Source organism: Coregonus clupeaformis, chromosome 25 (assembly GCF_020615455.1).
Source record: "Coregonus clupeaformis isolate EN_2021a chromosome 25, ASM2061545v1, whole genome shotgun sequence".
Classification (NCBI taxonomy): Eukaryota; Metazoa; Chordata; class Actinopteri; order Salmoniformes; family Salmonidae; genus Coregonus; species Coregonus clupeaformis.
This window is the reverse complement of record NC_059216.1, coordinates 30,859,739-30,874,636: the sequence shown is the minus strand read 5'-3', so window position 1 is coordinate 30,874,636 and position 14,898 is coordinate 30,859,739. Positions and strand designations below refer to the sequence as shown.

The window sequence follows — 14,898 nt, the reverse complement described above, 5'->3', positions numbered from 1 at the left end:
CACCCCCCAGAGGAGCTCAGCAAAGCACAATGGCGCTGCAAGGCAGTTTTGACGGCTAGGAAAACATTTATTTAATGTCTGAATTAACTTTGAATATTTTCGTAACCTTAACCCCACCTACCTACCTCCCCTTCTCACTATTATTAGCTACTACAACTTATAACAAAGCATCTTAGTCACTGAAACTTTTTTCCTTTTCCTTTGGAAAGAATCCTGGAATGTTTGAGGCTGTTTCACAAATGGCACCCTATTCCCTACATAGGGAATAGGGTGCCATTTTGGCTATGGTAGGGCTCTGGTCAAAAGTAGTGCACTATGTAGAGTATAGGGTGCCATTTAGGATGCGAGCTGGGTGTTGATTCTAGACCTGGGCCACTTGTCTCCTGCTGGTTGTTCTGAAGGACAGGTCGAAGCCAGAGCATCGCTCATCTTCTACAAAGCGCTTCATTTGGATTCCGTCCTAGCGCATAGCAAAAGTTCCTTTTTAAAAGCATGTTAGTAGAGGGATTTTCTTAACAAAAGAAAGCACCCCAGTATAGAGTCCTCCTTAACACTAAAATAATCATTGCGTGTGTGTGTGTGAATGCGTTCGCGTGTGTGTGTACACATTGTGAATCCTCACATTGAAATGTAGTGCCTAATGGATTATGGGGCTAAAAGCAGATGAAATAAAAGTTGGACAAATGATGTTCATTGAGGGTACTGCTGACTTTGTCCTGCAGTAGTGAGTAATCTAGTGTTACCTAACAGTTGCATAAAGAACTGTTTCAATTGACCCTAACCTGTGGGTGTCACACTATTGCACCATGCAGGTATAGAGGGAAAGGTGAAAAGAAGGTAAGGATGGGAAACTGCCTGTCAAAGCTGGCCACGTCATGTGACCCTGAGTTGACTCCTGAAGGCTGGCGGACCCACCCACCTATCCCTCCTCAGTAGTTTCTGTAGAGTGACTAATAACATGTCCGTTCTTGTGACACACACCACTCTTTACTGGTTTCACAAGCCTGTCGGTTACAATGAGGCTTTGTTTTGTGTTGTTACTATGACACAACATAACACCTTTGCACTTAAAACCATATAATTACATATTAGAAGTATTTTGGCTCTCCTGACCCATCCTGAGGTTATTCCCATTGTTTGGCGTCATGTATTCATTATCTTCATGAAAACAACAGGATATCATGCTAGAGACATGTAGTTGACTGTAATGTCTGCACCTGTTGTATTCGGCGCATGTGACCAATAAAATTTGATTTGATTTGATTCCACATTGAGTTTGATGGTCAATTTATCAATTACTTTAAACAAGCATTCTAATACAGAATGTGAAGGAAAAATGACATTTTCCTTTCCAAACAAGAACTAATGTAGCCAAATATGCCAGAACTTATTATTTACTTATGGATAAGCCGAGGTTGGTCTCCTTCTGTGGAAAAATAATTGGAAGATTACAATATTCATCATTTGTATCTATAGGATGCTAAACAAACAACTGTCTAACTGGAATAATTTAACATCATGTTGCATAGAACAGTATGCAGTTGATTTGAATGCGTAGTAAGTTCTGATATAACGAGGAGAGGAATACAGAGTGAGTTGGTTACTGCAGCGTTCCTCAACTTCCGGTCCCCCGGAAGGCACCGGCCCCTGGGATGTTGTTGACCGGTCCCTCAGTTGGTTAGCTTACACAGATTTAGTCTGTTCTGAAGTGCTAGTGTTAAGATAAGCAAGGAAGCACTAGGGATGTGTCCCAAATGGCACACTATTCCCCCTAAAGTCCACTACTTTTGACTCAAGCCTTATGGTCCCTAGTCACAAGTGAATATGGTGCCATTTGTAAAGCTAGTTTGTTGTTCTCTGGAATAAAAGAGGTTGAGAAATCCTGGGTAAACATATAAGATAGGGATCCAAGGGAGTGTGTCTGTCTGCTCAGTGCTGATGAGTAGTTAGCCCTCTGGTTGATGCTTGATAGATCCAGTCATTATTCAGGCTTTACATTCCCAATAAAGCCTCTGCTAAACCGAAAGCATTGAATATATAATTCCATGTGATCACTGTAATTCAAATAAGCACATTGGATGATGTGAGTGACAATAATTAGAAATCTGATTATCTGCACTGTATTTGCACTCTTGGTAGCTTAGCTGATCAGAAAGATTTGTCGTCCAACAGTATTAAGAATTAAAACAAGTCCTTTATAGTGACTAAGGCCATGCACACTGTGAGGGGTTTGTGTTATCATGTACTTTTAGCCAAGTTTGATTCACTGTGTAAACGGTGTGTTAGAATAAATGGTATTAGACAGCATTACAAACAGAATTGACATTGATTCAAATGCAACCGCTTTTGAATTTGACCTCAGACATCAATCTTGGCTTTTTGGTCACTGGTTGTCAGATCTTCTGAAGAGCTTACAATAGATTTTTAGAGTACTGGTAAGCGGTGACTATTTTCACTATTACACAAATAGATTTGATAAGAAATTGTAACTATACCAATACAGTACCAGTCAAAAGTTTGGACACACCTACTCATTCCAGGGTTTTTCTTTATTTTTACTATTTTCTACATTGTAGAATAATAGTGAAGACATCAAAACTATGAAATAACACATATGGAGTCATGTAGTAACCCAAAAGGTGTTCAACAAGTCAAAATATATTTTATATTTGACATTCATCAAAGTAGCCACCCTTTGCCTGGATGACAGCTTTGCACACTCTTGGCATTCTCTCAACCAGCTTCATAAGGTAGTCACCTGGAATGCATTTCAATTAACAGGTGTGACTTGTTAAAAGTTTATGCGTTTGAGCCAATCAGTTGTGTTGTGACAAGGTAGGGGTGGTATACAGAAGATAGCCCTATTTGGTAGAAGACCAAGTCCATATTATGGTAAGAACAGCTCAAATAAGCAAAGAGAAACGACAGTCCATCATTACTTTAAGACATGAAGGTCAGTCAATCCGGAAAATGTCAAGAACTTTGAAAGTTTCTTCAAGTGCAGTTGCAAAAACCATAAAGCGCTATGATGAAACTGGCTCTCATGAAGACCCCAGAGTTACCTCTGCTGCAGAGGATAAGTTCATTAGAGTTACCAGCCTCAGAAATTGCAGCCCAAATAAATGCTTCACAGAGTTCAAGTAACAGACGCATCTCAACATCAACTGTTCAGAGGAGACTTCGTGAATCAGGCCTTCATGGTTGAATTGCTGCAAAGAAACCACTATTACAGGACACCAATAATAAGAAGAGACTTGCTTGGGCCAAGAAACATGAGCAATGGACATTAGACCGGTGGAAATCTGTCCATTGGTCTGATGAGTCCAAATTTGAGCTTTTTGGTTCCAACCGCCGTGTCTTTGTGAGACGCAGAGTAGGTGAAAAGATGATCTCCGCATGTGTGGTTCCCACCGTGAAGCATGGAGGAGGAGGTATGATGGTGTGGGGGTGCTTTGCTGGTGACACTGTTGGTGATTTATTTAGAATTCAACGCACACTTAACCAGCATGGCTACCACAGCATTCTGCAGCGATACGCCATCCCATCTGGTTTGCGCTTAGAGGGACTATCATTTGTTTTTCAACAGGACAATGACCCAAAACAGATCTCCAGGCTGTGTAAGGGCTATTTGACCAAGGAGAGAGATGGAGTACTGCATCAGATGACCTGGCCTCCACAATCACCCTGACCTCAACCCAATTGAGATGGTTTGGGATGAGTTGGTCCGCAGAGTGAAGGAAAAGCAGCCAACAAGTGCTCAGCATATGTGGGAACTCCTTCAAGACTGTTGGAAATCTGTTAATTGAAATGCTTTCCAGGTGACTACCTCATGAAGCTGGTTGAGAGAATGCCAAGTGTGTGCAAAGCTGTCATCAAGGCAAAGGGTGGCTACTTTGAAGAATTGTCATGAGCCCTCTCACTCCACTGGGTTACCACCTTAAGTTGTTTCCACTCTGCTCACCACTCTCTCTCTACTCAGCCTAACTAGCTCCACCTGTCCCTGCTCTGCTCGGCTCTAATTACTCTGCCAGCTGCGCTGCATTACCCACTAACCTCTCCCAGTATTTATAGCCCTGTCTTTCAGCTCTCCTGTGTCAGATCGTCTGCAAAGCTCACACCCGGAACCTGTTTGCTCGCGCTTCTGGCTCACCCTGGTTTTGTGACCCCGGACCTGCCTGGTTTTTGGATACTCTTCTGCCTCAGGAGATCCAGACCTGCTTCTGCCATTACGACTCCTGACTACTCTTCAATCCCGGTAACTCTGACCAGCCTTCTGCCTTGCTACTACGTATTTTGGATTTCCCTTGAACTGTACTGCTGCCTGGTTTCATTTCGCCCCGTTGTGTCTGTGTTTCCTCCCCCCAGGACTTCTGGACCACCAACCACCGGCGTCATCGGACGCATCGCTGCCACTGGGGGAGGCACAGACCCAGCACATCGGACGGGATAACCCCTGGAGCCTTCACTCACTCCCTACATCCCTTTCCCCTTAAGTTTAAATAAACTTTCTGGTGTGACGCAATTGTGGTCCTCTTGTCGTCTGTCTGAACCGTGACAGTACGATCTGACCATTATGGACTCAGCGCACACTTCCCCCGACATGGAAACCGAAGAACCTGAGCAACCCACCGCCATGCTACGCCTGGAACACACTGAGAGAGAGCTAGGCCGCATGAGCGGCGACATCACCTCTCTGCTTCAGGCCGGCTACCAACAGCATCAGCAGTTCCAGCAGCACCAGCAGCAGTCCCAGCAGCAGCAACAACAACTCGCCATGATCATTCAACTCCTCACCAACCTGACCCCAGCCAGTCTGCCCACCAGCCCTGCCCCCGAGTTACCTGCCCCGGTCATTGCAGCCGCTGCTCCGAACCCAAGATTGGAAACCCCGAGCGGTTCAACGGCGATTCTACCCAGGTCCGGCCATTCCTGACTAGCTGTCGACTTCAGTTCTCCTTGCAGCCAAGGACCTTCGCGCCACGGAGGGGGCTAAGGTTGGGTATGCCATCACTCACCTGACGGGCCGAGCTCGACTCTGGGGAACAGCAGAGTTCGAACGTCAAACCCCCGCATGTGCAACCTTCGACCGGTTTGCCGAGGAGATGCTGAAGGTGTTTGACCTGGATTCACCAACCGCAGAGGCGTCTCGTGAACTGTTCAGTATTCGACAAGGCAGACGTACAGTCGCAGACCATTCCATCGACTTCCGAACCCTGGCTAGACGAAGTTCTTGGAACACACCATCGTTGGTGGACGCGTTCTTCCATAGTTTGGCTGACTATATCAAGGACGAGTTGGTCTCCCATGAACTGCCTTCCACTCTTGATGAAGCCATCGCACTGACTGTCAGGATCGACAGAGGGATACAGACCCGTCGTCGTGAGAGGGGGGCGCCAAGGTCCACCTACTACCGGCATTCGGAGAGATCCGACTGGGCTCCTGTCATCTACTGCCACTCACCCAGTTCAGCTTGATCAGTCTGAGCCTATGGAGATTGGGCGAGCCTCTCTCACTCCTGCAGAGCGCCAGCGACGCTTCACCTCAAACCTCTGCCTCTATTGTGGAGGTGATGGACATCGTGTGGTAACCTGCCCTTTAAAGGGCCGAAGCTCACCGGGCATAGGGGGAGTCCGGTTGAGTTCAATGACCATCCAGTCCTCCGACCGCAAACCCCTGCTGCAAGTTCACCTCCGCCTCCCTGACTCAACTCACACCCTGGCTGCTCTGGTGGATTCTGGCGCCGAAGCCAACATAATGGACATCAAGCTGGCACGCCAACTGGGACTGGAGAACCTCCGTTTGACACCTCCTATTCCTGCCCGGGCACTGGACGGACACTTACTCGGATCGGTCACTCATGTCACGGCCCCGGTCTCGATGGGTCTGTCCGGGAAACCATCAAGAAACTATCCAGTTTCACCTGCTCCCCTCTCCAGGCCAACCCCTCATCCTGGGTTACCCATGGCTCCGCCCGGCACAACCCTCAGCTCGACTGGGTGACCGGGGTGATCAGGGAGTGGGGAGAGGACTGCCACCGAACCTGCCTGCTTGCCGCCGCACTACCCCCTCGGCCAGTACCTACTAACTCCGCTCCTGACCCCTCCAAGGACCCGGTGTCGATTCTGCCAAGTCCCTGCATCGTTGCAGCTCTGACCTGGGCTGTTGAGGAACAGGTGCTGGAGGCTCTCCGTAACCAGCCAGGTCCCAGCACTTGCCCAGCTGACCGCCTTTTTGTCCCCGAAGACCTGAGGTCCCAGGTCGTTCAGTGGGGACATGACTCCCGCCTAGCTTGTCACCCTGGCTCCACCCGCACTTACAACCTGCTCGCCCAGAGGTTCTGGTGGCCCTCTCTGAGGAAGGATGTACGGGAATTCGTCCGAGCCTGCCCCATCTGCAACCAACACAAGTCGTCCTGCCAGCCCCCAGCCGGATTGCTGCAGCCCCTGCCTGTGCCCAGGAGTCCGCTGGTCCCTGCTGCGCCTTGTCCTCCTCCTCCACGGCTCGTCGATGGTGGTCTGGTTTACACCGTCCGCCGCCTGCTTCGGTCCAGACGGAGGGGTAGGGGTCTCCAGTACCTCATTGACTGGGAGGGCTATGGACCTGAAGAAAGGACCTGGGTGCCAGCTAGTCGGATTGTGGATAGGACTCTCATCACCGCTTTCCACCAACGGCATCCTGATCAACCTGCAATCCGTAGGGGCCGCCCCAGAGGGGTCTCTAACCGTCCTGCCCGCTCGGCTTCCTGTCCTGTGCCTGATCCTGTCTCGGGACCTGTCCCATCTCCCCGACCACGGCCCTCCGGCTTCCTCCGAGGATGAGGACGTTCGCTCGGACCGTTCGGAGGAGTTCTAGCCCTCCTCCGGCTCCCCTCCTCCCGCCCGGCGTGGTGTTGCTCTTGGGACTTCTGGGGCCGTCCCTTGGGGGGGGGGTTCTGTCATGAGCCCTCTCACTCCACTGGGTTACCACCTTAAGTTGTTTCCACTCTGCTCACCACTCTCTCTCTACTCAGCCTAACTAGCTCCACCTGTCCCTGCTCTGCTCGGCTCTAATTACTCTGCCAGCTGCGCTGCATTACCCACTAACCTCTCCCAGTATTTATAGCCCTGTCTTTCAGCTCTCCTGTGTCAGATCGTCTGCAAAGCTCACACCCGGAACCTGTTTGCTCGCGCTTCTGGCTCACCCTGGTTTTGTGACCCCGGACCTGCCTGGTTTTTGGATACTCTTCTGCCTCAGGAGATCCAGACCTGCTTCTGCCATTACGACTCCTGACTACTCTTCAATCCCGGTAACTCTGACCAGCCTTCTGCCTTGCTACTACGTATTTTGGATTTCCCTTGAACTGTACTGCTGCCTGGTTTCATTTCGCCCCGTTGTGTCTGTGTTTCCTCCCCCCCCAGGACTTCTGGACCACCAACCACCGGCGTCATCGGACGCATCGCTGCCACTGGGGGGAGGCACAGACCCAGCACATCGGACGGGATAACCCCTGGAGCCTTCACTCACTCCCTACATCCCTTTCCCCTTAAGTTTAAATAAACTTTCTGGTGTGACGCAATTGTGGTCCTCTTGTCGTCTGTCTGAACCGTGACAAGAATCTCAAATATAAAATATATTTTGATTTGTTCAACGCTTCTTTGGTTACTACATGATTCCATATGTGTTATTTCATAGTTTTGATGTCTTCACTATTATTTACAATGTAGAAAATAGTAAAAATAAAGAAAAACCCTTGAATGAGTAGGTGTGTCCAAACTTTTGACTGGTACTTAAGATAGCCATAGTTTACTTTTCAAGTTACCATCACAAAAATCCGGTAACCCTTTCCTAGGCCTACATACTGAGGCAATGCATCATTTTCCATAAAGCGCTTGTGAAAACGAGTTGACTATATTTCCTAGTCACTTTATGTGCAGAGGCATTGGGATCACCTTTATGTTTTCAAGCAGGAATATTATCATTGTATCCTGATTTAACAATAGAAGTAATGCGGTAAGTACAATCAGACCGAGCGATGCCTTTTTCTCTCCTGAGTGTGAGATAAGATATTCAGGAGATGATCTAGCAGTCTGCAGGAGGGTTTCGTGCTCTAAGCTATTCACTCTGCACAGCTGTCACACCTACAAGGGATTGGGAAGGGTGGGATTGCTTCCTTGGCTCTCCCCAAGCCTCTCGGCTCCCGGCTTTTTCTCGCCAAAAATTAGCTGGATCTTTGTGAAAATGAGGCACTCATCCAGGCTGATTCTGCAGGTCATTTCTCCGGGCCCCCCCTTAATGCTCGGGGATCAGAGCTTCCCGTCCTGTTGACAGACTGCCACCCAGAATGGATCCATCCAGCAGAGGATCTGCAGTGGTGCAGCTTTCACCATGCTTTCCCCAATTCCCCAGGGCTCAATTCAATTATCACTATCACTGAGGCTGAGCCTCCGACAGATAGAGATCTCGTGATCCAATTCCTTCCTCTCAGGGCTCCCAGTCTACCATCAGAGAGGCACTAAGCCCAGGTATAGGCCTAATCAGGGTGTAGGCGCACACATTCACACACCATAATTAGTGAGGTGGTTTAATAGGGCAGCTCTACTGGATGGATGTAAACTATTTGACCGAAAGTTTTACTTTCCAATAGTCTTTCACTTTGACGTAGCAGCATAAGTTTGAGGGGGAAAAGTTCTGCAAGAGTGATGAGAAGCAGGCTCATCATACATTCTTATTAGAGGTGACCTCTCTCTGCCTGCGCCATGGTAGTGGCGTTGTCTGAGGTTTAACTATGTCAACTTAGCAAATCTTTAGGAAACAGATATGCATTGCCTTCTGAACGGTGGCGTCACTTGTACACAGCGCTAGTACCTCAAATGAAGTTATGCTGTCTGACGTAAGACAATGATGAATATGTCAATCTGTCATTCGTTCTGCAATCATGAGTTCTCTTAGAAGTTGTAGCCACACATCTATCTAGCTTAGAACGTAGTTATGTTTAAATGTATATCACTTGAAAGTAAACAAATTTGCCCTTCAAACAAATGTAACTAGCTATGTCACTGTTTCAGGCAGGACGCTGGGCGGCTGTCACCTAGAGTGGCTGGGAAATGACCTCAACAGAAAGCTCTGCATCACTAGTCGTGGTCGGCCATTGTGTGTTCCCTCGTTGATCGCCTCTCACACCTCCTGCTCCCTCTATGCCCTCCATTTATCTTGTGGCAATGGTTAATATTACACACATGTCAATATTTGTCGCTTCAGAGGTCCTCAAGTAGAGCGTTTATTTCCCCACCTGTCTATTAAGCATTTTGTCAGTTTTGACGGTGGATGAAATATGAAACGGAAAGGTGCAAAGTTCAGTTACTGCATAAAGGCTGAAATGTGCCCTGGCTGGCTCTGTGCTTCATTGTTCATACATTTAATGTAATGGAATTCCACCTTGTACTCACCTCTCTTTAAAAGCCCTTTACAAATGACCTGTTTGCTTTTTAGCCCCATGCCCAAAGATGTAGCACTGCCATGTAGACCTATGGAAGAACCCTTTGTGGAAGTGTTGAGTGAAATGTTGTTGAAAGTTTGAGAAAAGATCTTTGTCATCATTTGGATGAATATCTTAAAGTATTGACTTAAAGCCCAGAAATGTGCGTAACTTTGTTGTTATAAAAAGGTTCTCATTTGATTTGCACATTAGGCTTATGTCTCCTGATAGTTTCAGAAATAATCGGTTGGCTTTCACTTATTTGTATGGTAAACATAAAACTAGTGATTCCATACCAGTTTATTCAAATGAGAAATTGTTAGTTTTTCTAGTATTTTTAGCATTAATAATACATGTTATAACTATGTTACCACACTGTTATTGCAATAGTCAAATCAATAAACTTCATAAATGAAAGTGTAATAAACGTAATAAAACAATTCCATATGCCATAGATGGGACTTTTGTGGAGCAAAATAGGAACAATGTATCCAAATCTTTTGATCCCAGGGAAGTGAAGTCCATCACCTGCCTTCGAACAGGCAGCCCATGACAATCAACTGTCTCAGCAGGTGCCCTCTCTGGGTGTTAGTGTTCCATCCCGTATAAGATGTCTGTTTACCTAACCACCTACTACATTCTCCATCCATCTGCATTTTACTGGACGAAAAACCATAAGCACGCCGCTGCACAATTAAACCCGCTTTAAGTTCCTCTCCAGATTAATGTCTGTATCAAAATTCATAAAGAATAGTGGGAAGATGTGAGGCCTGAGCTGGAGGATTCACAGGGATTTTGTATGAAGCCCATTTAATCAGGATAACACTGTTATTAATATTCATCAAGTCAGCTGGAATACAAATGACTGTGGAATCTGGAAACTTTTGCCGCGGAAAATGTATTAAATGTAGCTTAAAAAATTAATGGAATTTTGTTTATATTAGGGGGTGAGTGGGGGGGGAATACAAAACCCGGTATTGGTTGACTGAGATTGGGTTTAGATATTTCTTTTTGAAGAATTCCATCTTTGACAGACTTCAAAGGCTTTTTCAATGAATGCAATGCATGAATGGTCATTTAAAAGGATTTAAAGACATTACGCTGCAATAATTGTACATGAATAATAAGTAGCCCACAGAGGCAATTAGCTCTAAGTCTACAAGGCAAGAATATGAAGATCACAGAAAGACAGGAAAGGACAAAGGAAATGAGAACTTAGAAATGCTGGATAAAGCGGGTTTCATCATTTAAAGGCTATTGTCATTGATTTGAGTTTTCATATAATTGTATTACTTTTAAACCAGCACTCTTTCACAATTGTTTCCATTGCTGCATCCATCTGCTTGTCTCTTGAAAGTCACTTAATTGAAACACTAGTATATGAATTCTAATTTGAGTTAGTGTTCTCTTTAAGCATCCAATTATGTTCTGTTGACCATACCAGGCTCTTGTAACATGATTGATCAACATGCATACTATTTATGAAAAAAAGAAAAGGGCCCAACCTTGCTTGTGGGAAATGATGACCTTGACAAAGAATGACCACAATATAACGGCCAATCACAATTCATGGATTTACTATGGTGACTATAGGGTGATTATTGGATTGATTGGTTCACATTTATTCGTTGATAGGCAGGTCTTTCTATCTCCCACATAACCTCCTCCAAATGCAACATTAAGCTTTAAAAGAGCAACTCCCAGACTCTCATGTCGTGGTGCCAAATTTCTATGAAAGGATATAAATAAAGCCTCTTTTTGGGGGCGGAATGGATTATTGGATCATATTTCATTAAGGCTTTGTTTGGTGATTCACTGTGTGGAAACCCACGTCAATCAATGATTCAAGTTTGTATTTTGTCGAGCTGCGCCCTTTGCCGTTCCAATCCCATCTCGGTTCCTTCCTTTACCCCCCAAACCAAAATGATGAGAACATCAAAAGGTCAGGTTTGTATGCTCTGTTTTTCTGCTTCTCCTTTATCAAAGCTACTTTCTCATGTTCATGTTAAAGGATTACCAATCTCCTGGGCCATACCTACCACTGCTACCAGCCCTACCAGCTCAAAAGTCCCTCTCCTTCTACCAAATCCTCCCCCAAAAGACTAGCTTTTGCCCAGAGTCTATCACTGGGATTAATGGAGCCCTGTGGTTTCTCCCACAAAAAGCCAGTTGTCCGTTCACGCCTCACCGTGTCAGAGCTGAATAGCGTGTGAGCAGTGTGTGAGCAGTGTGTGCTGGCTTACAACGCAGGGATAACGTTCCACTGGCATCTGCCCTAGAGGTCACCCACCCGCCAAGCACCCAACCTCCCAAGAGCTTTCTCTTTTTCCCTCTCTTCCTTCTCGTTCACTCAATCTCTGTTTCTCCCTCCTCTCCTGGGGTCCATCTCTAGGTCTCCTTCTTCACCTAAACTCTCAGTGGTTGTGGACCCACTAACTCCTATACCTTTTTAATAATTCTAACAGCTGAAATTAGCATAGTTTATATCTGTCTTTCATCAACCGTAGCCCTCTTCTAGAAACATAGTTTGTGCCATCCGTATACCCAAAAGAGAAGGACCGAGACACTTCCCCTTTCAATAGTCCTTTCTGGAGATTCTAAAGTGATTTGTATATCTATCAATATCTATATGGTTCATACAATAGAAACCACTGTGTGTCTCTGAGGTTGCCCCCACCTTGCTAACCCAGCTGCCATGCTGCATCTGGAAGGGTTATGTTAAAGTCGCTTGCTGCATTCAGTGTGTATTCTAATTGTCTTTTGTCTTAGCCCCTTCACCACTAGATGGTAGCCCTCTCCTACAGTACACACACACACACACACACACACACACACACACACACACACACACACACACACTGCCTAAGAGCAACAGGCTCCCTTCCTGCTCCCTCCTCCAGACAGTGAATGTCAATGGTTCCCTTAATTGCTTCCAGTCAGTGTATTTGTTGCTTGCTTATGAATTAACTTGCAGTTATCGGAACCAATTGAACAGCCATCATTTAATTACACCTGAGTAGAGGCTGAACTTTAATTGGTGGGGCTTCCTAACGAGTAAGGAGGATCTGATATGGGGCTTGAGCAGTATTAAACGCCTGTTTACTTTCCTGATAGCTAAAAGCATTAAATGATATCTGCGTGACGGGATTATGATTAGTTAATTGCTGGCATACATTAGTGCCTTGATAAACTGTTAGTTAGAGCGATGGTACGCAGTGGCGAGATAGGGGGATCGATGATGAGATGACTTAAATAAAGCACCATTTCACTCTGCAAATTAAAGGTGTCGGTCTTGTTTTTCTGTACTCAGGGAGGTTATTAAAGATCCTCTCTGCAGCAGAGGTACCTCTGAGATCATATTGACAGGCTATAATTAATACTAACCTTTCCTCTAGGCTAACGTACTGTAAAGTGCCTGCTTCGGTGCCTCCAACGAAATGCATTTTTCCTTAGAAATGATTAAATTAATTATATCCATTTCTGTATTATTTTCAGCTAATCCTAAAGTCAATGAGGAGCTGAAACAAAGACTGCCCTCCCCAGTAAGGCACCAAAGCTCAGAGACCAAGCTGCCACAACTTGGGTAAAGATACCGTCATATTATTCTCCTCTGTTCATACGTACTTACATTGTTTGGGTATGGCTTTTCACCCACGTGACAATAAAACAATGAGTTGTAATATTACGGGATGTTTATCAGTGTTACTGTGATTACTCACTGTAATAATGACTTCTTCTTTGTCGAGTTGTGTATTCTAAATCCTAAGCGAATGTTAGCTACAACGGCTAAAAATAAAAGCACAGTCTTCTAGTTTGTTCATCCTCAGTTGAATGCGAAAACTAAATTGGATATGAATACAATTAGCTACTGTATGTGGAGTGTGTGCACTGTACACTATCAATTTGTTAGGTACCTTTGTTCACATATTGTAGATTGTGTTAACATGATTTTCATTGCACCATTGTCTTAAAGACCATTTTATTTCTCTCAATAACATATTTTTTTCAACCCTCTTTCAGACTCAATGCTGTTTGTAAATGTCCACAAAAAGAGTAAAAATAGACATACCACATCCTGTAAAATTACGCTATGAGACTTTTTCCAGTTAAAAGATGGTTGAAAAGTTAAGAGTTGCTTGCCGTAGCTTACAGGCTTAGCACTGGGCAGGTCATGCTGCTGTGACAGTGTCGACAGTGATGAGCTCTCTTTTTCTTGACCCACTACTCACCTGTCAAGTCCCTGGTTGCATCTCAAATGGCACCCTATTCCCTATTTAGTGCACTACTTTTGACCAAAGCCCTTTGGGGCTAGGGCACCATTTGGGACGCTACCCCTGTTAGCTATAGCAGTGGCCCACCTGAACATCTGAGCTCAGGCCATGCTCAGCTATAAATTCTACCATACCCATGCATGCACTGTAATATTAATGGATATTAGCAGTAGATTCAAAATTATTTGGAATTCATTTGAGTACATTTTGAATTCTTTCATTTGAATTCTTCAACCAAGTTTCTTTAGAATTTCTCTTTTGTTCCTTCAGTTTTTATTTTGCTTTATTTCAGAAGTACTGACTTGGGAGCCATTTTGGGCACAACATCAAATCAACTTGTACTAGAGGTGCTTGACAAAGGTATCTGACCTTTTTTTTTATTTTTTATTCTTCTTCTTCCAGTCTTCCTATCTGTCAAGACACAAAATACAACATTTTGTAAATGGATATCTTTCTTCAGTGCTTGAGTACTGGGCTGGCTGTATGTATCTGTGTTGTAGTAGCACATGATAGGCATATGTTGTCCACTGGCACTTCAGTATTTGGAAGCTTGTGCAAATGACTGCTGATTTCAGAGGCCGGGTCTTCCTGCCTGTTTACCCGCTTGCTTTAGTGTAAAACCTGTTCCATGCGATACATAAACATTTATTTACAAGTGTAAATCACCTCCAGCCATTGTGTCACTCTGCCATCAAATAACCGTTACCTAGACCGTCCGCAGTCAAATGGCACTGCCACTATTTAGATAAACTGGTTGGATTGACAATGAGAGATAAACAGAGTATTTACCCATTGATTTATATGTACACTAGATGACTGATGGGGGTGCTGTTTTGAAGCCACCGTGCCTCCATCTTGGCACTCCTCCACCATTGTAAAAAATATTTTGGAAGCTATTGAAATGCATTTACTAATGTCTACATTTGTTTTTGCCACGTTTATTCTATTACAGACACCTTAATGCATACTTTAAATGATATTATGTGAGCTAAAGATACAAATGTAAAATATATTACTTAGTTACATTTTTTGAAAGTAATAATTTTAAAATAGTTAAATAAATGTAATTTTGTCCTTGAAACATTTAATTTAAATACTGTAGAATGCCATTAATTCATATGGAGGACTGCTACTTCTGGGGAGTGCCAATATGGCCGACCGGTGGCTTCAAAG

At 44.9% G+C, this 14,898-nt stretch overlaps 1 protein-coding gene across 4 annotated transcripts in view; it reads left to right on the top strand.

The window, feature by feature from the left end:
• Nucleotides 1-14,898, top strand: part of mipol1 (mirror-image polydactyly 1) — a 92,181-nt gene that overhangs the window by 38,455 nt on the left and 38,828 nt on the right. For 2 of the 4 annotated variants that reach the window (XM_041848088.2, XM_041848090.2), the window contains exons 3-4: nucleotides 12,950-13,037; nucleotides 14,018-14,085. The exons of 1 other annotated variant lie outside the window; for it this stretch is intronic. In XM_041848088.2, coding sequence (XP_041704022.1) covers nucleotides 12,950-13,037; nucleotides 14,018-14,085 — 156 coding nt within the window. The remainder of the gene's footprint in view (nucleotides 1-12,949; nucleotides 13,038-14,017; nucleotides 14,086-14,898) is intronic. One more of the 4 variants, XM_041848089.2, reaches the window with a different exon arrangement.